At 51.1% G+C, this 25573-nt stretch overlaps 1 protein-coding gene across 10 annotated transcripts in view; it reads right to left on the bottom strand.

Annotated features, from left to right (window-relative positions):
* Positions 1 to 133: 133 nt before the first annotated feature.
* Positions 134 to 25573, bottom strand: part of LARS2 (leucyl-tRNA synthetase 2, mitochondrial) — a 57094-nt gene continuing 31654 nt past the window's right edge. For 2 of the 10 annotated variants that reach the window (XR_010308082.1, XR_010308090.1), the window contains 11 exons: positions 24424 to 24707; positions 23447 to 23545; positions 21804 to 21941; positions 18427 to 18530; positions 17124 to 17306; positions 15951 to 16120; positions 14953 to 15030; positions 13473 to 13584; positions 11108 to 11235; positions 6762 to 7592; positions 3705 to 5271 (listed from right to left, as the gene is read on the bottom strand). Coding sequence is in view for 1 of the 10 variants with exons in the window: in XM_064169826.1 (XP_064025896.1) it covers positions 7413 to 7592; positions 11108 to 11235; positions 13473 to 13584; positions 14953 to 15030; positions 15951 to 16120; positions 17124 to 17306; positions 18427 to 18530; positions 21804 to 21941; positions 23447 to 23545; positions 24424 to 24707 (1476 nt within the window). In the remaining 9 variants the exon portion in view is untranslated. Of the gene's footprint in view, positions 547 to 1213; positions 1233 to 1457; positions 1674 to 2289; positions 2446 to 3704; positions 5272 to 5492; positions 7593 to 11107; positions 11236 to 13472; positions 13585 to 14952; positions 15031 to 15950; positions 16121 to 17123; positions 17307 to 18426; positions 18531 to 21803; positions 21942 to 23446; positions 23546 to 24423; positions 24708 to 25573 lie in introns of those variants that run through there. The other 8 variants (XR_010308088.1, XR_010308084.1, XR_010308086.1 and 5 more) reach the window with 8 other exon arrangements.

Here is a 25573-nt window from a genome sequence, read left to right on the forward strand (position 1 = left end):
GGCTGCGGGGGCGTGCCCGGGGCGGGGCCGCGGGGCATACCGCGCGGGGCGGTGACGTCACGGGCGGGCGCGGTGCGGAGGGGCTGCGGGGGACAGAGCGAGGCAGTGCGGAGGCACCGAGTCCGGCCCGGCCGCGCCGCGGCTCCTGGACCCCGCTCAGCAGGCAGCAGCAAGCCGGCCCCGCAGCTTGCCCGCTCCCTTCCGTCCCTGCTGGCAGCAGCGACTGCTCTCACGTCCGTCTGCCTCTGCGTTACTCCAGCTCGGCACAACGCTCCTGGGACTCACGATCAGATTATTTGGGGAACTGGGGAAAGCAGTGCTCCGGGAGGCTCCGCACAGTGCCCTCTCGTCTCCTGAATGCCAAAGCGACTTGGGAAGGCTCCTTTCCTAGGCTGGCACCCTGAGGAAGCCCACTCCGAGTTCAGAGCTAGCAGAGCGTTATTAAACCCAGTTAGCCAAGAGAAGGCACACTCCAGCCTGGCCTGCCAGCCTCAGCTGGGGGCTGCTGGGTTTCAGCTTCAAACACAGACAAGGCTCTTCAGCCCCCTAGGAAACGCAAACCAACTGACAGAACGAGGCACCTGGGAACAGACATCTCTACTTCAGCCCCCAACAGCCAGCCCAAAGTATCTGCAGCTCCCCTCAGACCGTGGTTTTATTCTGTCCTTTTCAAGGCTCGCACAATTTTCTCCCGTTACTTTCTCTCACATCTCTGAGTTGTTACCCAGTGGGACCCACAGGACCTCACCACCTTGGGGCGGGGGGGACAAGGAACCTTCTTGCCAAACAGCCACTAGATGCTGATGACCTTCACCAGCTCTGAGAAGAACATTTCCTTCCTGTGCCAAAGGCTCCCCTCAGCTGTCTGCAGAACAATGCGACTTGGAAAGGGCTGCTGGAGCCCTGCGGGTGGGGAGCTGTGGTGCTCGGCTTGGCCTCCTTCCAGGCTCCACATGCAGGAGCAGCCCCTTTGATGGCAAGCGCCCTCCGCGGGGGCGGCAGCCAAGCAACTCAGAGGCATTTGGGTGTTCAATTCGCAGCGCTGTCAGCTAGGCAGATGCATGCCTTTGATGCTGGTGCTCGGGTTTGTTCTTCCCAAGGGCTGAGGGGACTCCCGAGCCAGCAGATGATTAACTTGAACCTTCTGTGAGACTGCAGGTGGAAATACAGCACTGCCCTGCAGACCCTTCTGCCACGGTAAGGTTGTTACCGTTCCTGTCAGGTTTAGAGCCCTATGATGAAATTAATGGGTCCACGACTGCTGTCGTAGCTCAGGACCAAAATCTGTGACAATTTGTTCTGAACCCTGTCCTTTGATAAAAAAGGCCCACATGCAACGTTTCTGTTTCTGTTCCTGCAGGCAAGGCTTACACTCTCATTTACTCGTGCAAAATGATGCTGATGGCTTCTAACCCAGCCCTGCTCCACGTGGCAGCCGCAGTGCAGGGAGGCAGCAGCTTGCAGAGCAGCAGCCCCAAGCGAGGTTCCCCAACTCTGGCCCCGTCTAGCCTGGGAGTGCCAGACACATCACCACAGTGACACAGCCTTCCAGGGCCCATGATGTGCCAGGGCTGACTGCAAGCTGGGGCAAAGCACTGCCTGCCTGGGTAACAGCAGCAGGGAGGGGACCTCTGCCTTTGTTTCTGGCTGCCAGGTTTAGCTTCATGCTCACACTGCAGAGGTGGAGAAACAACAGACAAATCTACCACAGAAGACCTGCGTGTCCCCCCAGATCCTTTTTCTGTCTGAGGGAACCCTCAGGTTTTGAAGCCAAACAGCAGCAAAGGGCTGTGTAGTTTATGGGAAAAGATGATGACAGGAAGAGGGGTGAAGGGGTTTAAACTGGCAGAGGGGAGATTCAAACTGCATGTTAGGAAAGGGTTCTTCACAGTGAGGGTGGTGAGACACTGGCACAGGTTGCTCAGGGAAGGGTGATTCTGTGCTCCACAACCTCCCTGGAGGTGTTCAAGGCCAGGTTGGGTGAGGCCTTGAGTGACCTGTTCTAGTGGGAGGTGTCCCTGCCTATGGCAGGGGGTTGGAACTGCATGAGCTTTGAGGTCCCTTCCAACCTAAACCATTCTATGATCAGGAAGTGCCTGGGTGACAATTTCCAGCTAGATCCTTCTCAGGTAGCAACTCCCATATACTCCTGCTACCTGACTGCAATCAGACCAGCAGCTGGCAGCACACCATTCTCATTGTGGGCACTGTCAGGTCTAATTCCTGGTGCCCCGGGCCTCAGGCTGCCCCAGGGAGCTCATTCTCCCTCTGAAGAATTTCAAAACCTACCTGGATGCAATCCTGGGCTTAGACTAAATGATGTCCAGAGATCTCTTCCAACCTCCACCACTCTCTGGCTGTCATTTTCCACAGGAGCCTGGACTAGGCACGCTGCTCTGCAGAGCTCTGGTGTGTTTCAGCAGGGAGGCAGCAAAGGCTTCGGTGCTAGAATATTGACAAAGCAAATGCATGAGGCAGGAGGACTCCAAGGACGCAGCCTAGCTTAGTTCTGGCAGGAGCAAAGGCACCTCTCATGAAGGTCGTCAGCAAATGTGGTCTCTGCACCAGCTGGTGCCCAAGTCAGGAGGAGGATCAGCAAGATCCACTTGGGAGAGAGGGAGGAAAGGTGGACAGTGGAGGTAAGGGTGAAGTGGGCCCTGGGGTGGGTGGGAGAACTGTGTTCAGGCTGGGGGCCAGGCTGCTGTGTGGGATGCTGTGGTGGTGAGGAGCCCAAACTTCAGCCTCTGCCTTCCAAAAGGTTTGCAGGAAGGCAGCAGGGCAGGGTTGGGAGATGCTGTTCCTCCCCAGGGAGTGCATGCTCACCCTGCCTGCTGCCCGCCCTGCCTATGCATTCCAGGGGCAGGCTGTCTGCCCCCCATGTAGCCTGGGTTTGTGCATCTCCTGCTCCCAAGGGCAGGGTAGAAGTGGGTCCTGACTCAAATGTTTTGCTTCTGTTGCAGTACAGGGAATTAACCTAAGTCACATCACTAAGGGCAGAGAAGAGCCAGGGCAGTGCTGGTTCAGCTTTAAGCTGCCTTTCTGGAGTGGCAGACTATGATTCCATGTCACGAGTCCTGCAGACAGGTGAGCAGAATCACCAAGACCCCACACAGGATCCCAAGGAAAGCAGAAAAGGCTGCTGATGCCCAAGCTGCAGCAGTTCGGTGTCCCAGAGGAAGGCTGGAACCAGGTGCCAAGCACTTGGCTGCTGCTCCGGGTCAGAGGACACTTTTCACCTTTCCCAGTTCAGCTTCTCCAGGTGCCAGCGGCAGTGGTGGAGATCTCCCCTCCTTCACTGTCACTCCACAGGGCCAAACTCTTCTGCTGACCGCAGAACTGCACCAAAGTAGCACAGGCAGCTCCGGTGGCTTTACTAGTCCTGGCTCAGAAGACCATGGAATACTTTGTGCTTTTCTCCATTTTCTACTAAGCAGAGCCTTTTACGAGGACAAGAACTCAGCTGGAGACATTTCAGCCCCACTTTGCTGCCCCTGTATCAGCGCAGTAACACCAGCGGCACGGTGAGCTGTGCCAGCAGCGTGCCCGGCCCCGGCGATGCCGCGCTCGGAGCCCTGGCAGCTCAGCCCACAGCCTGCCACCAGCCCGCAGCGGCTCCGTGCGCCCGGAGCGGGCTGGGCGCCTCCGCCGCGCTCCTCCGCGCTGCCCTAGGAGCAGCTCTGACTCACAGATGTTTGCAGACGCTCTTTCACGTGGGAAAATCAGGAAGTTTGTATGTTTATTGCACCCCTGCGATTTCGCCCCGCCACACGGATCTCCAGGGATGGAGACGTACTGCAGGAAAATATTCAGTTCTGAAAGCTTCCAGGGGTGGGTTCTTCATCCACAATGCTCCCCTGGCTTAGCCAGCACAGCACTGCGCTGCACGCTGCTCTTTCTGCTCCGCAGCAGTCAGTAAGATTTGCTAATTACGCTGCTGCTTAAAGACGATTGGTTTCCTAGAGCAGAAAACAATTTCCTGTGATGCCAGTTCCCTTCACCAGAAACAAACCCAGCCTGCCGCTGCCAGCACCGTGTCCTACTCCTTTACCAAGCCACTCTCTCTCCGGTGCTGCTGCTGCGTTTGCGGTTGATGGTCGGCACACTGCATCACCTACAGCTCCTAGCACTTGGTGTGTTTCACTTGGCACCAAGCAGTTAGTGGAGCAGCTTCCCTTGCCTGGCAGCTGTGGCACCTCCTCTGCTGAGTGGACTGGGATAATCTTGGACTCTTTGTGCTCAGCTTTGGCACGTGTAAAGAACTACTGCCAGATAAGGAAGTTGAGAGCCTGAGCCTTCCCCTTGCAGCCAGCCCAGAAAGCACAAAGGTTTGTGCTCTTCTGTTCCTGTCAGTGTCTGTTCTGCTTAGACTTGCACTGAAAAGGACCAGCATCTCCAAATAAAAGCATTTCTTAGGGCCAAGTCTCCCAGACTGAGTGGCACAAGCCCAAGCAGATTGTGAATGCCCAACTCATTATTTGTAAGCTTTTCCCACATCAGCAGCCTGGAGCAGGCAGCAGACTGGTGCGGCGCGTGCAGGCGAGCGTCCGGGGAGAGGTGCTGGGTGTGCTATACTGGGGGGTAATTCTGATGAGGTTCTCAGCACTCTGCCACGCTCACCTGATAACAAACACAACCATACACTTGACTGCCTGAGGTTCCAGTCTCTTGTGGCTAAAGGCTGGCAGGCAGAACAAAAGCCACCAGGCCTCCTCTCTGCAGCACCAAACCCCACTACCCAGAGACACCAGCACCTCAGAAGCAAAGGAAGGCCTGCTCAGGCTCCCACTACACACAAACCTGCAGCTCACACTGTATGGAAGATGATGGTAGTTTGCAGCTCTCCAGGGCTAAAGCCAAACCTGAACCTGTCCAACCCAAGGCTTTGCCTGAGCAAGGGAAGTGCCACAAGACAGGGAGGTTGTGTGTGACCTGGGCTCCTGGAACAGGCAGGGGCAGGGAACTGCAGAATGCTTTGTGGTAGTGGAAAGTCAGTTCAGCAGGAAAGGGAAAAATCCCACCTTTCCTCTGCAGGGCAGGCAAGATCTCTTGTGTCATCTGGGCTGCAGCTCAGAGTGCTGATCCTGTCCCCTCCTGCACACAGACAAGGCTCCGCTTCATTTCTCCTCCTACTATGCTTCAGACGTGCTAACGAGTGCCCCTGATCTACTGCAGTCAGCTTTGTGCTTCTGCTTCAAGCCGTAAACCCCACTCCCATCAAACCCAAACGGCTGCAGCTCAGCATCAGGTCTTCAAGCCAAAAGCAGACATTACCTGGACAGACAGAAACCAGTGGGCTAACAAGTGTATCCACCACTTGGGCTCTGCTTCACATTCAACACTTCTCCTAAGCACAACCTCTTGGTACAGAGTCAGCTTAGCTCCCAATGCACAGACAGCAATTGCCCTCTCTGGACAGTGCAGTAAGCATTGCAAACCCAGGGAGATCTGCACTCATTTCTCCCCTGGTCTCACATACAGGCTGAACCACCAAGTGACGGCTACAGCTCGCTTCAAACAGCCAGCGGCACCGAGAGCAGCAAACCCTGCAGGCTGCCCTCAGCTCTGCACTGCCTGCTGCACCTGCTGGAAGGCACCGCGGGCAGGCAGGCTCGCAGCAGCTTTCTTCTCTCGGGTCAGCTGTAGAAGCTGTTTTATTTACACCGAACAGAGCACCTCTGCCCGGAGGAAAATACTGTTAGAATGGTTTCACAGGCTGTGTTGAGCTTTGATACTGAAAAAAACAGAAGCAGCACAGGACTGTGCTGAGCTACAGATGTGATGTTAAAGGATCTCCTTCACAGCTCTCCCAGGGGCTGCTGAACAGGAGCTTTATGAATTTACAACATATATGCCAGGCAGACACTGGAATCCTAATTATTTGAACTCCAACTGAGGGCCTGTGTTCAAACCTCTGAATGCATTCCTTTGTGCCCGAGACTTCTGGAGTCTTGAAACTGCACAGACCATATCTTCACTGTAAATATTCCATTTCTTAGTCATTCTTGTGTCAAAGGACTGCTGGGGAGAAAATCTGCACAAGTCTGGTCCAGGAGGAAGCAGAAATCAGAAGAGATCTGTTGCAGAAGCAGAGATCTGCTGGCTCAGCCTGGCATCTCTGCTGCATAGCTGGATCTTTGGTACCACAGATGCCCATAAGGAATGCCAGCATTGCTTAGCTGGTGCTCACACTGCAACGTGAGATGCCTGAGTATGAGTTGCTTAGCATCTGTTGAACTTATTTACTCTTCTGTGGGAGATTTTAGTTGGATTCAGAGCCTGGATGGCTGCTGGGCTGGAAGGTTAACAGAGACTGCCCTCTATGTTTGCTAAGCTGCTTACTACTGCTGGCTTCCCAACTGTCAAAATGGTCCACAAGAGGCTGCCTTATTGGTCTGCTTAGGTTGCTGCCAGTTAAAGACAAGAGTCTTATACAACGAGCCCTGCAACTGTCCCTTTGGAAACTATTTCAAGCATGTGCTAAATACAATAAGCATTTCCACCTGGAGGTACAAATAAACTGTTTGACATGAGAGTGGCTTTGAGTCTTGTCAGCCTGGCTGCTGCCTACAGACATGATGTCTACTTCCACTTCATGAACCACTCAAAAAATAAATACAGTTTGATTCAGGTTTTACTGTCTAGGCACTGCAGGAACCAGAAGCAGAGGCAAAGCTCACCCTGCCTGCCTTCCCTAGTGCTGCATTTCTAGCAGCCAACTCATCCCCTTCTTGAGTCCCATGAAAGACCCCAAGACAGCTCACCTGTAGGAAGGAACTTCCATTCTCCTCTATTCTGCTGAAGTTGAATCTCTGCTGCATGCCAGCAAGGAAGGATCCTGGCTAGGCAGGGCTTGGCTGAATAATCTGTTCTTTTTCTTAGCTGGGCTCTGCAGTCTGTGAAATAGATCAAACCACCCCAGTCTGGCTACCTGCTCTGCCCAAGGCCAGGGCTAAACAAGCTTTTGACATGAACGCTCTGCAGCAGCATTTTCTTCCACCTGAAGCTGTTTGTTCACAGTAGGGTACCCACACACAAGGTACAGGGAGCACAGCTGGCACCTAACTTCTACTGGAGCAGGTTCTTGGTGCAGTTGTTCCCTCCTGGAATCACACTCAGGCCTCTGCACTGAGCCAAGGCAGCATTCCAAGAGGCTGGCACTAAAGCCTGTGCACTTTAGCACATTTACATTCTGCTCCAATCAAGCAGGTCTTCTTTCTCCCTCTCCCAGGGACAAAGAGCACCTTACTGGGACAGTAAGAAACATGAATTCTGCACACTTCTCCAGGTCAGAGCGACGACGTAGCAGCAACCTGACTTAACAGCATCAGACTTCCAGGGCCGTAACTGCCAGTTGTGACTTGGCTTCATCTGGAAAGGTTCCAGCTCTCTCCCAGAGCCCAGCAGAGGCTCTGCTATTCCTGCACCAAGAAGTTGATGAGGGCAGTGCGTGGAGACAGAAAAGCCTTCTTGATGGTGCGGCCTTGCAGATGCTTGGCTCCAAGCTCACTCTGGAGCACGAGCCTGTGGACCTCTTGGCAATTGCGAGCTGCTTGCTGAGGCACAGGAACCTTGCCACAGGCTTTGTTATTGATCTGAAAGACACAGACAAGAACAAACAGCAGTTACTAGACTGAGTTATATAATTTCATTTCCCAAATCCAATCTGGCTTGTTACATGGGGCGGGGGGAAGTGGAGGTAAGTCACTTTCCTCCAACACTGAGCTTCCTAACTAGAGGATAACATTCTCCTTACCTCCTGTCCATCTACCACAAAACAAGAGAATGAAACTCTGGCCTCAGGACACTGCAGGAAAATTGAAGAAGTGGCCATAGGAAGCCTCAGTTTTGAAGCAGCAAGCAGCAGGTGAGAGTGCAGTGGGCTGGGCTGCTAACTTTGCAAAGGTGGTGGCTGCACAAGCTGAATGAGAGGGAACGTCAGGGGCTGGCAGGTGGGAGTTCTGCTCTGTGCACACTCCTAGGCTGCAGTTTGGGTTCTTTTCAGCTAAGGGATTCAAATGCAGGATTTACTACAATCAGAGCAGCTTCCACTCCAGCTCTGCATCATTGGGCAGACTCATGGAAATGAAGCTCAGTGCAGCCTTAGTAGGAATCATCTTAATTTATACAATGGCCTTATAAATCCTTTCTGCCATCCAGTAAGTGCTCTCTGAGAAACCTGTGCCAGTGTTTCACCACTCACTGTAAAAAAATCTTCTGCCTAGCCTCAATCTCTCTCTCTGGACCTCAGCAGAGCTCTCAGCAGCTGCAGCCCTTTTCTCTGACAAAACACAGCAAAGTGCAAGGGGAGCAATGAATGAGGCTTGGGCCCTTTCTCCTGCTGAGGAAGGCAGCTCTTCCTTTTTCTGTTCCTTAATATTTGGCATTTTACACTATTTTGGATCTAGAGGAATCTAGAGAAGTTCTGAAGGGTTAAACAGAAAAGTAAGCTCCTGGCTGCTGCAGAGAGGCATTTTTCATTCAGTTTCTATCACTGATGTGTAATCCTCCAGAGAAGTAGGGAGGAGAAGAAATATCTGTGCACTTTTAGGTCTCCCTCAAACACCAAGGCAAGAAAAAAAAAGTAACTGTTATTTATTTTAGAACCCAAGCATTTCTAAGCACAGCAGCCAACAGCTCTGCACCACCTAGGAAATGTGAGGAATGCTCACTCCAAGGGTGTGCAGAGAATGAAATGCTCACTACGTCCAGGTCAGATTTCTGTAATGATGAAGAAGACCCAAGTTTGCAGTCCCATTTACAGGAACAGGCACCATGTGTATGCAGAACTGCCCCCCCAGGCAGTCTGGCCTGTTAGCAGCCCAGGGTGCAGGGAGCTAGGTGCTTCTGCTGCTTTAGGTTAAGCAGAGACAGGAAATAATGAAGCATTTTGTGTCAAGAGAAATAAACTCCTGATGTCGCAGCAGGCAAAGCCCTGGCAGCCTGAGGCAATGGGATGTTAGAGAAGCACAGGGCTGTGGCCTGGGGGCTCTGCTGGTCCGTGCAGCCTTGTGAACAGACACAGCCTCTTTGCAACAGTGGTTCCACCCTGTGTCGAGTGGGTTTTGTGAGGGCAACTGATTTCTACAGCTAGACAAAACCCTGCAGTGTCCCCAGGACTTCAAAATGCACACATGGTGATTTCTCCCTGCTCCTCCACACTTCCATGATGCCTTACTCTGGCAGCAGGATGCCAGGCACCCTCCCCACTGCTGCTTTTAAGCACTACTCCCAGTGTGAAGAAGGAATTTGTCTCTCAGTTCTCCCAGAAGGAAAGAAGGGGTTCACACACATCACATTCTTCCACCAATATAGAGCTGAGAACACAGGGCTTGCTTTTTCTCCCCTTACAAGACATAAGGCTGTGGCTCTGACAAGAGGAACCAGGAAAAGAAACAAAAATGATTTTGGCACTGCCTGTTTAAAGCACAGATTTTGTGTGTGTGTGGCTTGGGGCTTTTGCCTTTGGTTTGCTGTCTTTTTCTCAGAAGGAAATTTTAACATTGGCAGAAAACCATCAGTGAAATGAGCTGGGGAAGAGAAGGCTCCAAGGAGACTTTAGAGTGGCCCTCCCATACCTGAAGGGGGCTACCAGAAACCTGGGAGGGGGCTTGTAGGGACAGGATGAAGGACAATGGCTTTGAGCTTGAGAAGGGCAGACTTAGACTGAAGATTAGGAAGAAATTCTTTCCAGCAAGGGTGGAAACACTGGCACAGGTTGCCCAGGGAGGTTGTAGATGTCTCCTCCCTGGAGGTGTTCAAGGCCAGGCTGGATGAAGCCTTGAGCAGCCTGTGCTAGTGGAAGGTGTCCCTGGCCAGGGCAGGGCCATTGGAACAAGATGATCTGTAAGGTCCCTCCCAACCCAAGCCACTCTATGAATGTATGAAGTGGTTTGGTGTTTCCATGGGGAGCTGTGTGGCCCTGAAATGGAGCTGTTTCCCACGTAGGGCTGCAGCTTTCACGGCAGGGTTCTAGTAAACAACAGCTCTGCTTTAACCACAATGCCAAAGAACTTTCTAAAATTGCAGTGTCCTATTCATGGCTTCCTCATAAGCTGGGGGCTGGAGTTTCAGCTGTTTGCTAGCTGTGCCTGAAGGGAAAGGCTTATTTTAAGCCTGAGCAAAGCGATTATACCTCGGCGAAGATGTCTGTGGATATATGACCTTTAAACTGCTATAAACAAATGTTCATCACTTCCAGAAAGAAAGAAAAGCAAAGCAACAAACCCAGTGAGTATCAGGCTGAGCCTGCTACTAACCCCAGCTGGCACTTGAGTCCTTCCCCTGGGTTTGGGGAAAAAAGCCAACTGAAAATTTCCTCTAAAGAGCCACTGCCTGGGGCCTCTGCTGAGGAGGAAAGCCAAGGGGCTAGCAGCATTCCTCACGCTGTGCAACTGCACTGCCTGAGAGATCTGGCAGGACAGGAAATCACCTGCAAGGATACTTTGGTGAAGGAACTCTAGGGCAACATGACTTCCCCTAAGCCCAGCCAATCTCTTCCCTCCTCAAAAAGCCCAGCTCAACAAAACCAAGCCAAGTGCCTTACTCCTCCTGTCCAGAGGAGCCAACGGAATAAAGACAGGACAGGTGCACTGCTTCTGCTTCTTACACATACAGTCTAAGCAGTGTTACACAACCACAGGACACCTCTCCTGGAGGCTCCAGCTCATCCATCATCCAAAACACACAGACAGTGTTTAAATTGAAGCCTTTAACTGAATTCAAAACATCTAAGTTCAGCACGAGCATGCAGTGTATGAGAGGTTCTCTTTGGTGAGCAGTGAGAAGAGCAGGAGTGCCAACAGTGTGCAAGCACAACCACCTCAGCACCAGCATCCTGAGGGCTCTGACCACCAGTCAGTACCCAGAGGCACCTGGGCAAGCCTAAGAGAGCCTGTAGAAACCTCCTGAGGTTTCATTTAGGCTGTCTCACTTCCAGACCTGCTACCTTTTTTTCCTTTAGGAAACCATTTCAATTCCTCAGCACAAGGAGGACTGCAAATGTCATCTGACCTTCCACTGAGCCACCCAGGAAGGGAAAGGGCCTCCCCAAAAGCAGCTCCTAACACATTAGCTGGGCCCTGCTGCAGATCCAGGCCAAGGCACTTACCAGCACAGACATCTCCACAACATCTGACAGCTGAAGGTACTCCAGGTCTACTTTGGGCCAGGACTGATGCAGCACGTCAGCATCCCACTGATAATGAGGACAAAGTTTATTCTGCATGTGGGCCAAGCCTGGAACACGAAACCAGTGAAACATTCAGTTGGGCTGCAACCAGAAGATCTGAGCTGTGCAGTGTGGTTGACAATCAGAACAGAACTGACTCATGGAAATCCTAAATGGTAACACTGCAACACCAGCTGGCCTCTGCTGGCAAGGGGCAGCAGGGAGGCCCAGCCTCTGCTGGTGAGCAATAGGGGGCACATTTCCAAAGAATAAAAACCTCCTTGGGCCCATAAAAAAACCCACTTCAGTGGATCTGTTTGTGTGCTTTTGGTCTCATGCAGCAGCAGCTGAGAAACTAGAAGAGCAGAAGATAGGAACTCAAGGAGGAGTTCCTTTTTGCCCTGGTGATTCATTATCACATTGGCTTTACAGTCACAGCTGCAAGATTCTTCCCTTTTTGGCTTCTGAACCTCCAGATGAGCTTACTGCTTCTCAAGGGGCTACAGGCCTTGTGGCAGAAGCACACTGAAGTGGATTCCTTACACTACCTAAACCTCACTTTCTGCTCCAGGTCAAGAGCCTCCCCCAGAAAAGCAGGAGCAGGGGCACTGTTTAACAGCCACGGAGGCTCTCAGTCCCTAATGAGCTCGCTGACGAAAGGAGCACATTCTAGAGCAGACACAGTGTGATTAAGCAATGTGTCAACCTGGGCTTCATTTTCTTGCTAGCAAATGAGCTGTGAGCTCATCCACACTCCAACAAGGAGCACAAAAGTCAACAGAACAAGTTTCAGAAGGCAGAGTTTGACAGGAAGCCAAAATGAAGGTTTCACGCTGCTGCCTGCTTAGCTTCCTGCCTGCTTTCCCATCTCCGGAGCTGCAGACCAAGGAAAACACAAGCATCTGGGTCCCAAACACACAAGGACCAGGAACTTCACTGCCATCACCCAGAGTGGCAAAGGTCCATTTGGCAGGACCCAGGCAGAAGCCCCCTCCAGCGTTCCCACCCTGTCTGGGCCTCTCCACAGAAGTGGTTTGAGGGTTGCCAACTGACCATGTGGAAACAAACCACCTTTCTCCTGGCATTTCTCAAGAGGGACTGTTACAGTCACACTGTCAGCTAAAATCTGCAGCATCAACTCACCCCTGCCCAGCTCCATTCTTTACAGAGGCTTCCTGGGCAAGGACTGAAGTCAGACAGAAAAATTCTTTCAGAAGAGCTGCTGCACCCCCAAGTCAAATGTTGCTGAGGGAATTACACTGCCACAAAGGCCAGTATTTACTTTTCATTTCAGTGCACCTTGGGAAGTGTTTAGCAGCAGCATTTCTCCAGTGAAGACTGAACGACTCACAATAGGCAGTTTCACATCCTCGTTTGGACAGAAAACACTGCAAACAAGCCAAAACCCCCCAGAAGCCTCAAGTGGTGTCTGCATATTCCTCAGATACGAGGCTGCAGGAAGGAAACAGATTTCCTCATCCTGTTAGTGCTCATAAACTGCCAAGACAGCAGCCGGATGAACTCTTCCCACACTGAGGGGCTACAGCCTCCTCTCGCGGGGATAAGCCACGACCCAGCACACCTCTGCACAATCAAGGCCCTTAGGCTGACACACGGAAGGCTGAAGCCTCTTCCTTCTCGGTGCAGGAGGAAGAACCTCCTAGCAAAGAAGATGCCAAAGTGCCAGGCTGTTTGGCTGCTGAAGGGTGAGCAGCTCTCCCTCCACAGCTCTCCCTCCACACAGACTGCAGTTATTTACTGCCAGTGCTGACCTTCGCTCCTCAGGCAGCTGGAGACCAACGCCTTCACTCCTACTGGTCACAGAAACTAAACCCCATGAGAGAGCCAAAGGCTGGTGTCCCTTCAGTCCATCTGATGATACCCAAGTGCTTTTACTTTAATTAGTCACAGTTAATGTGCAGCAAATGCACAAAGCAAACACACTGCACAAGCTGCACACAGGCTGGCCACAACGGTGCCTATTTAATTTGAAGCTGTGGTTTGCCTCCCGACAGCAGGTGGGGATCCACTGCTCTAGGTGCTATTGATAGAATTAATACTACACAGAGTCTCTTTTCCTGACTAGTTTAGGAGAGGAGGCAGATCTATCCCTACTTTGTATGCAAGCAGAAAGAAACTAAAAGCAGGAGCTGTGGGAACACCTCAAGTTTCAAGCTTGTGTGGGAGTGATGCCAGAAGGGGACAAGGCAGAGGCAGAACCTGGGGCTAGCACGTTAAAGACAGCTTTCCAAACTTTTGGCCTTCCTTCTTGGAACATCACCAAAAAGCTTTTTTCTGTAAGTACCTTTCCACAGCTCTGATGCAATGTGTGGAGCCATAGGTGAAACCATAATGCAGAGTGAAGCCAAACCATCTTCAAATTCCCTGCTGTGGGAAATAAGAGGCTGAGGAGCTTGCTGAGGAAAAAAAGACAAAAGGGAAAGAAAATAAACTCTTAATATTCTGAGGTGGAAGGGAAGCAGTTTAATTAAGAAAATGCAGTAAGAAACCTCCAATCAGTATCTATTCTTAGGACACTGTCAACACAATAAACTGGGAACTGAAGAAAAGTTCTGGAGCATTACAGTGCCACTTGGCAGCCCTGAAACAGAATCAGAGAGCCCTGGAGTGGCTCAGCTTGGAAGGGAGCTCAGAGCTCATCTCCTCCAACCTCCCCACCATGCCTAGAGACACCGCTCAGCTAGACTCAGCTGCCCAAGGCCTCATCCAGCCTGGCCTGCAACAGCCCCAGGCAGGAGACATCCACAACCTCTCTGGGCAGCCTATTCCAGAGTCTCACCACCCTTGGACTGAGGAACTTCTTCCTAAGATATAATGAGGTCAGTGCAAACAGTAGGTGAGTTTTCATTCACCTCTCCCTTGCCAACAGGAGGGAAGGAGCAAGTGTCAGCAAGTGACAGGGAAACTTGCTCTTGATGTGCTTGCTGGAGCAGTGGCAGTGCCCAACCTCTGGCTGCCTCGGGGACACTGACTTTTCTTTTGCTTTACTTTCATCATTGCCTCATCATCCCCCACCTGCCCCACACGCAGGTGAACCACTGACACGGAGATGAAGAACTGTATGTGGCCTCCCCAGCTGCACACAGGTGCCAGGCTATCTCAGCACAGCTCTGGTGCATGCCTTCACCTGTTGTGAATTCCCCCGACTTTGCCAATCCATGAAGTATGAAATGGCATTTCAATAAAGAAATCAAAATTCCAAATGTTTCTTTGCTATCTGCTTAAATCAGGTTACCACCAGAGGCCTAAGAGCAGCACTAAAACCAATGATAACATACAGTACAAACCACTTCTTTTACAGCTGTCTTTCAAAGGGGACTTTGCAAACTGCACTGCTGGCAGAGCCCAGGAATGAGAGCTGCTCTGAGGAGTGAGAGTTTGTTTCTCCTTGCAGGGAAGAACCCAAATCCCAACGTTTTGTAGTTCTGGAGTGCACCACTCCCCCTGGCTACCTGTGCAGTTTGGTTTAAACCACAGGAGAGCAGAGCTGACCAAAAGGTACCCTCTGGAAAGGACAGGATGCAGACGAAGCCATCAGAACCCGGTGGCTCTGCCAGCATCCATCTCTCCCATTTTTCAGGGTGATGGAGACACCAGAAAGTGCCGCTCTGAACTGAGCCTTCAACCACTGCCTGACTTAGAAGCGCGGTGTTTACGACCCATGGGAAGTTGGGCTACAGCTGAAACGGCTCCTGATGTGCTACAGGGTCACAGGAACGGGGTCTGAGAGAAGGAAGGAGACTTCATTGCTGCTGGGCACTCACCTGCAGCACGTTAGTGAGGCTCATCAGGCGGGAAATGGCAGCGTTGAACAAGTGATCCTTGGTGAAGTACTCTGTCACCTGGAGTGGGAAAAGAAGGGCTCGCTTCAAACTCTGCCATGCAGCACTGGGCACCTTCGGATCTCTCACAGGGAAATGCCTTTGCCATGCACACACATCACATAGGCACACACGGAGAGAGGGGAAATCCAGCTGCCCGGCTGCCACTTCGGCCCAGGCTTTCAAAAGCTCCTATCAGTGCCAGTGAGAACTGCTTATTAGTAACTACCCTCTGTTTCCTTCAATAAAGTATCCTCCCTTTGCCCCTGAAAGAGGCCTCCACACTTGTGAATCAAGTTGTGCTGGGGAACTCTTGCCCACACACTGCAGGATCATCATTTTACAGGCTGTTAAAAGAGCTGCAAGTTCCCTCAGCACAGGCCCTGAATCAGCACAAGTTTGGACCTGTGAAAAAACAGTGCCAGTTTATGTATGTCTCCTTCTCAGCCTCGGAGGACTGAATTGTCACCAACCCCACTGTGACACAAGACACAGGAGGAGATGCACAATCATTCCAGTACTTCTGTGGGGGTTGGGATACATTAACAAATTTTCACCAACTTATTTTCTCTCTACAGGGAACAGCAAGCACGACTGTGAGGTGTGAAGCAAACATCCAAAGCTTCTCTTAGGGTTAAGCTGCATGTAACTCACCTCTAGCTTTGCTGCTGGAAGCAGAGTTACTGCAAACCCAGAGTGGTAACATTTTAATGCTGTAGCATTTCCTCCTTGGGCAACTCTGCCAATCGAAACGTGACTACTTGGCAAAAAGAGTCCTGTCCCACACAAGCTGTGGGGAAAGAAAATCACTTATACAGAGAGTAAGTCACTTTAAAATGATGAGTTGCTCATCAGGAGGAAAAGCTTTTGGTTGTGTAAGTCAGGCATGTGGGTTTAGCAGCAGCAACTAAATCATTTAGAGGCAAAGTGTTCCTTTTTACCTCAGAAATCACCAGATTCTTCTGCTCCCAGATCTTTCTGGCTTCACTCTTCTGTCTCTCGTTCAGCAGCTCGGGCTTGGGCACGGTTCCTGAAGTCCTTGCCTCAATCAGTTTGGTTACAAGTGCCCAGATGCGTGCCTGCCACCTCTGAACACCTGGCATAGCATCAGCTGAGAGCAATGACAGATTACAGGAACAAAACTCAGTTACAGTGAATGAAGAACAGAATGGATTTTGGACCCAGGATGCTGGCATTAATTTCTTTCATTTCCAAGATGGAAAGATACAGCAAAAGAGCTGGATTTCAAGGGGCTGGGTTTTTCAAGAGATCTGTGCTGTTGTGATGAGATGGTGCCAGAAGGCCAGCTGAGGGAAGTCAGAGGGCCCACTCCTCCAGTACAAGAGTGCACTGATACATAGATGGCCACAGAGGCATGCAAAGGGTGACAGGCACCAGCTGAAAAAATGCTCAGTGCAGGCTGAACTCAGTATGCAGAGGCTAAGAGTGAAGTCCCCTTTCCAGCCAGGCAAGGGGTGATCACCAAAGCCTTCTGCAACAAGGAGGAGAGACTTAAACGTGTAAGACTACTCTAAAATGGTCCAGCCAGAGTAGGTACAAGAAATGAAGCCCTGTGGGGGTGACAAATTGCACGATGGCAGTAAACAAGTGCAGGGGAGGGCAAACCTGCATTTAGTCTAGAAATCAGCTCACACAAGCATCGTGTGTGTGCAAACAGCAGCTTCTGATTATCTGCTGGTGAGATTCTGCCGAGCGGCACTTCACAGTCCTGCTTGTAAGAGCCTCTGCATGCAGCTGCACATAGGTGACAGTAAACACACTGCAGTTTGATCTGCAACCTGACAGGATTCAAAAAGCACCTTGGAATAAGCCTAAACCAATCTTTTTCAGCCACCATAGCTAACAAAGGAGTTTGCACTTTGAAGTGCCTTCCATGCACGCTTTTAGCTCCTAGGAGGTGAGCTGCTTGTGACAAGCCTGCCAGTTTGCCTCTCAGTGACAGCTTTGCTTTATGAAAGAAACAATCCAACTTACTCAACAATGAGCACCTTTTTTTGGTTCAATTGTGCCAAACCTTGGTCACCAACAAATGTATTCATCTCATGTTTTAAAGCACTAGGAAGCAATCCAACAACAGAAAAAAATCTGCTTACTTTTAGTATCCCACAGAATATCTTGCTCTGGAGGAGCAGCAAACAGCACGTAGAGACGCAGGGTGTCGATACCACACTCCTTCACAAATTCCTGAGGATCTATTCCATTGTGCTTAGATTTGCTCATTTTTTCCCAAGTCACTTGGAGCTTCTCACCAGTTTTCAGGTGAAGTGGCTCAGCTCCTAAATACCAAGATGTAACACAAAAGGTGAAGACCAAGTTTGCTCGTTTGTAACTGCAATTCATTTTGTTCCCTAAGCATCATAAATAACAATCTCCACTGGTTCGCTTCCGGGCAGCTTAAAGAGGAACATCACCCACTGGAAGCACCCTCTTCCCTCCCTAGCTTTTCTTACCCTTAGTGTTTGAACACAGGTCATATCCCCAATGCTTTCACTACATCCTATCAGCAAGCCCCATTCTGCAGCAGGTACTCACCCTGGGTGCCACCCTGACAAGCCCAAAGATTGGAGCATTGTTCCAACCACGGCACTGAAAACCTCCCAGAGAGGTGTACTGATGTGACACAATTGCGACCTGCACTTGACCTCTACAAACACCAGAGCTACAGGGCACACCTGCAGTTACCCTGACTGTTGCATCAGCGTGGAGCTGGAAAGGGGCATTCACACTGACAAAGGTGCAAGGCAGCAAAACCACTGCTGCAGAAAAGCCCTAGATTTTCTGGAAGGAAACAAGAGAGCAAACACAGGTAAGCACAAGAGGGGTTTGTTGTTTGCTTGCTTTGTAACTGACTCACGGAGTTTGCATGCCAGGAAGGGCAGTGAAAACAAGGTTTTGTGAGAGGAGTGCTTAAGGGAAGCAAACACAACCAAAGCACTCTTGGTGCTGCAGGTTCCCAGCCCGGGACATGCTGTCTCGGCTTATGCAGTGAGGGCACTGCAAAAAATCTGGAGAAAGAGCACTTTTCCTGCTACCTACTACATACACCAACACCCATGTTAGCTTGGCCACAGTTGTGGTGTAGGTTGGCTGTTTGCTGGGACTACAGTCAGCAAGCTGCTGAGCACTGTCTTAACAAAACTGCCTTCTGACCTTTTGGCCTCTGCTGCAGCTAAAATAATACCAGGGCATGGGTTCTGTGTTTGGATGCTACTAAAAGCTGCTGGGTTAGTAGGGTCTCTGTGAGCTCAGCAGTGCGTAAGAATCCAAACCTCAGAGGAGTTGCTCTCCAGTTTAAATACTCAAGGATTTATTTTTGCTCCCAAATTTCCCCAGTACTCAGACTTGACCCCCAAAGCAGTCCCTGATTTTCTGGATGCGCCATGCAGGCTCACTTACCAGTGAGATCAACCTCTTCTCTCTTCACACACTGGCCTGTTGTTGGTACTCTGAACGTCTGGTTCTTGATAAGACCTTGAACCAAGAGCTTGTGGAAAGGCTCCCTATGGATGGAAGGAAAAAACGAATTTGTCTGTTGAAGAGAGCTGTCAAAAGCAGAGTTCTGATAAGCCAATCAGGCACAATTATATACTGCAACAAGAATCCCAAACTGACTGCACTGAAACGTTTGTCACTCCAGCAGGAGCACTCTGTGTGGCTGGTCAGGACAAAGCTTTATTTGCTTTCTGCACACACTCTTGCACCCTAACTCAGTGCTGAGTCACCTTTCACACTGGCACGTGGACAGTACACCAAAGTTTCTTGGCCATCAGTGCAATGGCACTAACTCCAAGCTAAGTGCCCACGTGTGAAAACGTTTAAGTACCTGGCATCACTGCCTTACCAATACCTAGCAGTAGCTCCTCTGTGAGCAGCAGCTTGGCACTCTGAACAGCTCCTCACTCTTTCTACAGAGGCAGAAGATGGTTTCTCCAGCAGAAGCACTCAGCCCTTTGCAGAGCTGGCTAACAAGAGCCAGCTGTAAGCAAAGAGGTGCACCAGAAAAAGGTCAATGCTGCAAAGTTTGCACAGCAGTGGATCCATTTTTTAACTTGGACATTGAAACGATTTTTGTATCAAAATTTACACCAGAGAGAGTAAACTCTCATCAAAGCTAAAAAGAGCCTTAGAAGCATCAAAGCTAAGGGCAGGAGTGCACTGAGCAGGGGCTAGGGAGAAGATAGAGCCAGCCCGAGGAGGTGCACATAGTCTAGGGAGCCTTCTGGGCTGCCTGAAAACGCCTGTTGTTTAGAAACAAAGGAGCTGAAGAAGGAGAGAACTGAAGTCACATTTAGGCAGTACAAACAAGGAAAAGCACTGCACAAACAGGAGGCAGTATTAGCTACAACCCCAAAGAACTCTCTCAAATCACCCAAGTGAACTAGAAGACAAAAACCAGGAACAAAAACCTTTTAATCCTCTGTCCAACACAGCACCCAGCCCTAGCCAGTCAACTAGACCATGGCACTAAGTGCCTCATCCAATCTTCTCTTGAACACCTCCAGGGATGCTTCAGGAGCTAAGTGTTCAGAAGCACTTTCTACAAACTGCAGACTCTATATGAAGGAAAAGCCAAAATGATTTTCCCCTTCTCATTCCGTGCTTCAGTCTGGTTAAGATCTCTGCTATTAAAAGAGCTACACTTGCTGCTACCTAAAGCAAAGTTAAGGAGGTCTCCAGAAGAGCTGAAGCAGACAGGACTCTGAACTGGAAGTGATTTTTCAAGGCACACTCCTTTCTAATGACAAAGAGCTAGTTCAGATCATCTGCCAAGTTCTGAGGAGCTGAAAGCAGGAAGAAGCATTTCCTGGTTCTGCTTATGCTGACAGAGGCCCCAAACCCGCAGTACAAAACACATCACCAAGTACGAGGAAAAGCCCCAGGGGGCCCTGGTGGAGAGCTCTGGAGAAGGGAGAAGTGTCCAAAAAGAGCAACAAGGCGAGCCCGGCACTGCGGCGCTGCTGGAGCGCCAGGCATGCCGAGCATGCTGCAGGCTCCATCTCATGGTCAGCATCGGCAGCTACACTGCAGCTCACAGCGACAAACCCTCACAGCTACAGCCACCTGGAACGGGGCACTCCTCCACCTGTCCTGACCTTTGTGCCCATGCTGGAGGACAGACGTTGTGGCTTTAGCTGTGTGCAGCTTCTGATCATAGAAAGGTTTGGGCTGGAAGGGATCTACGTCCGGCCCCACGGAAGTGGCAGGCACAATGATGCTGCACAGCAGCTGGGACTCGACCTGTGAAGGCTGCCTGACACCTCCAGCTAGGCTCAGCTGTGCTGGCCATGCAGTGTGTCATCCGTGTAAAGGTTCTCCTCCAGGATACACCACTCTCTCTGGAGAGGACCACACAACGGATGGAGGGGGACAAGCATGACTGGCAGGTCAGGAACTGCTCCCCAGCACTCTCGCTCCGCTCTGTGCAAGGCGAGCAGCAGGACTTCTGTGGCTTGGCTGGAAGGACTCTGGAACCTGCAAGGGCAATAAATGATGCACTCAAAGGAAGGGAGAGCCATGCAAGGGAGCTCCCTGCAGGCATTTCATCCTGCACCTTCAGCAAGGTGAGAGCACCCCATGCTGTGTCCTGGAGTGAAGGTCTTGGTCCAGTCGTGGCCAGCTGAGTTCAGGTACTGGTGAAGCAACACCAGATGAGAAGAGACTAAGGATGCAGAAGCTGATCATTTTGGACAGTGAACATTCAAGAGGTTACAGTCACTAGCTGAGTGCCTTTACTTCAAATCAACAGCAGTGTCCAGAGAGCAGAATCATAGAATCAAGCAGACTGGAAGAGAGCTCCAAGCTCACCCAGCCCAGCCTCCCACCCAGCCCTATCAATCAACCAGACCATGGCACTAGGTGCCCCAGCCAGGCTTTGCTTCAACACCTCCATGGACAGCAACTCCACCACCTCCCTGGGCAGCCCATTCCAGTAGCAAATCACTCTCTGGCAAGAACATCCTCCTAATACCAAGTCTAGACCTCTTCTGGCACCAACTTGAGAGCAGCTCTCACACCTTCCTTCACAGGACAGTCTGGCACACGCAGAGCTTCCTTACTCTATAATGCAGCCATGTGAAACAGCCTTCTTACCCAGCACCTCTGATGCCACAGCAGACCTGCTCCCTCCTGGCAACAAGAACCTTCTATTGCTTTGGAATCCTCAGGGAAAATGTGCTGGACTGCATTTCCAATTATCTGTCAAGCCAGAAGTGATTACTGGAGGCTGAGAACAGCCAGGTCCTGATCACTGGTGCTTGCTGTAACAGTGCAAGCAGGTGTCAGCCAGGGCAGCAGCTGGAGCACCTGAGGAGGCTGCTGGGCTCTCTGCCAGCAGTGGGTGCAGCTGGAGGGCTGGCTGCGGAGCTAATTCTAGAGTGGATGCACTTCACAGCCCAGATTGCTCAAGCAATGTGACATCGATTTGGCCTTCGTCTATCAGCACAGGTACCAGTGCCCAGAGGGTGCCCTTTATTCTGCCTTGGCATCACTCAGAAAAGGAGCAACACTGCCCACCACCTCTAGTGCACTGCATGGAAAAGAAGATCTCAACTGCACTGACACCCTGCAGAAGCCTCCAAAAGGTGCATTTTGTACTGGCAGCAGGCATGAGGTCTGTAAATGCCTGTGGCCACCAACTCATGAGCCAAGCCTGACAAGCAGGAGGGTGACAAATTCAGGCTCAGTGTAATGCTGACCATTGCAGCAAGGTCCACTACCACTCCTGCTGGTTGGGTGAATGATGAAGTCCTTTTAGAGAGCTCTGCGAGGCTTACCTGTGTTTGGTCATCTCCAGGCTGTGGCAGAAGTGGCTGAAGAACCTGGCATAGAACAGGTGCATCACGGCATGCTCCTTGCCCCCAATGTACAGATCCACAGGCATCCAGTAGTCTGCCAGCTCCCTGCTGAAGGGCCTGAAAAACACAACCCCGGAGCAAATGCAGCCTGGAGAAGAGCAACTCTGCTGCAGCAGCTCATCAAAGCCGATGGGATGCCCCTGCTTCCCCAGGCCAAGGCCTCTTCTGCTATCAGCTCTTGTTCTCTAGGCAGCGAAAGGCTTGTTAGAGACAGGAGCTTCATTAGCCACACGAAGGTCCCTCGGTACTGCAGGCCAGCCCTAGGATTTCACGCAGGCCACCTGGGCGAGCGACAGCTGCTTGTGCTCCCCAGGGATTTTTTAGGAAGGCCCTGTGGACAGCATTCACATTTCTGAGTATTGCCAAGTTTTACATACAGACAGATTAGAGTGAGGCACAAAACCAGCCCCACTCAAAACCAGATGACTTTTTTTCCATGGGAGGTTTGCAGTGAGGCTGCTCAAGGCTGCAAAACAGTGCCGAGTCAGATGGCTCTGGCACTGCAGCTGAAGGATGCTCCATGCACTGCAGGACATCTGTCATTTACAGCACATTTCCTGTGGCCTCCTAGCATTGCTGACTGCTTCATTAAATGTTGTTATGCCTCCTGCAGTGGGCTTCTGACTGCAAACATCTCTTGCACAGATGTTCTTCCTGAATGTGTGCTTTATGGCCCCACCTGTATCATACTGTGATACCTCAAGGACTTTGCCTGCATTGTCAGCCTGAGCACTCCATCTGTACTTTCTGTAAGAGCTGCCCTTGGCTCCCCACAGATGAGCCCAAAAGCAAACTGTGGGCCTGGGATTCACATCTTCAGTGCAACAAATCAAAATTAACTTGTTTACAGGGCTCCAAAATCAGAGTAATTCTTCCAAATTCCATATGGCTTATCAAAGCAAAGGGTTTATGTATCCACAGCTTAGCTAAACACCCAAACAACCACAATGCAGGTAACGAGCTAGTGCAGAAGGCCACAGAAATGTCCCTAACACTGAGCTGCTGTTCTTGGCAGGTGGATGCTACACCATGCCTGGCAGTGGAACAGAACTGTCTGTCCACACCTGGAGCTCAGTGTGTTGCCTGCCAGGGAGGGTGTGCTCCAGCTGGGGCAGGCTGCAATTCTTGATGGCATCCTCCACGAAGGACCATCTGCAGCTGCTCCTCAGCTGAATGCTTCCTTTGTGCCATGCCCCGTAACGCCCTTCCATGCCAACTCCTGTTCCTTTCCCTGTAGCTCCTATGCCCACACAGCTACACATCCTGCTCTTGCAGATGTCTGGCACAGAATTAACCCAACACTGTATTTTCAGAGGAGTCCCCAGTCCACTCTTCACTGTGCTCAGGCCAAAGGGCAAGGACAAAGTAAGAGCAGCACTCTTACTAGCAGAGCCAGAGAGGCCAGCCTCTTCCTTCCCTTCTGCCCTCTGTGAGGCAGACTTGTCCCTGATCACGGAATCACAGACTGGTGGGGGCTGGAAGGGACCTCAGGACATCGTCTAGTCCAATGTCCTGCTACAGCTGCTTCTCCTAGAGCAGGCTGCCCAGCTCACAGCTCTCACCTGTCCATGTTGTGAGGGTCTGTGTACCTCAGATAGTACCAAGCAGAATCAACAAAGGTGTCCATGGTATCCACTTCTCGCCGTGCTGCTGCCTTACACCTGAGTGAGAAAGAGAAAAGCTCCTCTTAGGTAAGTGATAAGCCTGGAAAAAACAGCCCTGAGCAGAGTGCTCAGGAAGACCTCTAGACTGAAAACCTAAAGGGTGACATGTCCAGCAGTGACAGAGCTGATTCACCTTCCCTCTCCCTCTCAACCAAGCAAAATGCAAAGCTAAAGAAGCCTGAAGAGCTGCAACACCCAGACACAGTGGAAGACAGCTCCACACCAGACTGCCCTCTGAATCCTGCAAGGACTTTAGAACTGCCATTGCAAAAGAAACAAAGCACAGAGCAGGGCCCTCTGCCGTGGAGCTGATGGCTCTGAATACAGCACACAAAGCATGCTGGAAGTGCTCGGCAGGGGCTAGGTGCCTCTCACTGATGCTCAAAAGGTCTTCAAAGATCCCATTTCTCATCTCTAAAAAGCTGCACTGGATTTTAGCTCTCACTGGGATGCAGCAAATCTCTTCTAGAGCTTGCAGCACGACTTTCATTTGTGACTACAGCAAATCAATTTTTGCTTCAAGTTCCACTGGCAGCCCTGAGCAACAGGCTGAGCAATTTCTCTCATAAGTTAGGTGAGAAACACTGCTAACAAAGATGGGGCAGGGACAAAACCACTCTGCCCTCCCTTGTTTATCTCAGACTTACAATCAGTGCGCTTTGCTTCAGCTTATTTATGAAGAAAGAGCAGTGGTGACTGTGTTGCAAAAACGTTTTACAGGGTACATAAGAAAAGAACTCCCTAAGCTGGGCCAGAGCAAGCTTCACTCTGGAGTAGTAGCCTGTCTCAGAGGGCTCAGCTGGCAGCACTGGGAGGTGTAGCTTCAGGTACAAAGGGATCTCTCCCAGTCTGCAGCAAATGCAGCCCTGACTTACCTGGGGCAGGAACAGTTCACCCATTCTGGAGCAGTTTCTAAAGGTGAGGCTCCTTTGCCTGTGAAGGTGGTGACCTTGGGCAGCACCACAGGCAAGTCTTCGTAAGGCACAGGGACAGTGCCGCAGGCCTGGCAGTGAATGACAGGAATAGGAGCCCCCCAGTAGCGCTGGCGAGAGATTAGCCAGTCTCTTAACTTGTCACTTGTTAGCTCTCCACCCAGGCTGCTGTGCCTGGCCTGCTGGGTAACAGCCTCGAAAGCCTCCTGCCGAGTCATGCCTGTGAGCTGACCAAAGAAGGGAGAATTTGTTCCTGCTGCCACTGACAGCACAAGGACAAAAAAAGTCACAGATGCCATTTCTGAGAACTAAAGTTTATGAGCCTCAATATCACTTTACCTCCTGCTTCCTTCTACTCAAGAGACTATCCACACTAAACCCCTTTTCCTCAAAGGTCTGAACAAAAGGAGGCTGAGAAAGAGCCCTTGCAGACCCCTTTACTGGCAGGAGTTTGTGCCTACTGCTGATACTTTATCAGCTGCTATAGGCTGAGTAACATCAACAGAAGGCACAGGCTGAGGAAATGCTAATGCTGAAGCAGCTCTCCTCCTCCTCTGCTCACCACAGATTTTTCTCCTCTTGCTTTCACATAGATCTTAATCATTTAAGCCTTAGCCCCCTCAACTAGACTTGGCTGCTCAGGGCCTCATCCAGCCTGGCCTTCCACGCCTTCACAGAGGGCAGTCACAGCCACCCTGGGCAACCTGTTCCAGGGTCTCACCATTCTTACACTGAAGAGCTTCTTCCTCAGCTCCAGTCTAACCCTGCTCTGCCTCAGCTTCAAACCATTCCCCTTGGCCTGTCTCAGACACCCTGATGAAAAGTTCCTCTGCAGCCTCCCTGCAGGATCCCTTCAGGCACTGGCAGGCAGCTCTAAGGTCCCCTTGGAGCCTTCTCTTCTCCAGGCTGCACATCTCCAGCTTCCCCAGCCTCTCCTCATAGCAGAGCTACTTCAGCCCTTGGATCATCTTTGTGGCACTCCTCTCCTCTGCACCCCTCCCACAGCTCTGTGTCCTTCTTAAGAACATCGTTTAAAGCCGAGATTCGTCACTCCAGGTAGATTTGTTGCCATGAAGGCTCAGGCCACATTTCA

The sequence above is a fragment of the Pogoniulus pusillus genome, chromosome 32 (assembly GCF_015220805.1).
Source record: "Pogoniulus pusillus isolate bPogPus1 chromosome 32, bPogPus1.pri, whole genome shotgun sequence".
Classification (NCBI taxonomy): domain Eukaryota; kingdom Metazoa; phylum Chordata; class Aves; order Piciformes; family Lybiidae; genus Pogoniulus; species Pogoniulus pusillus.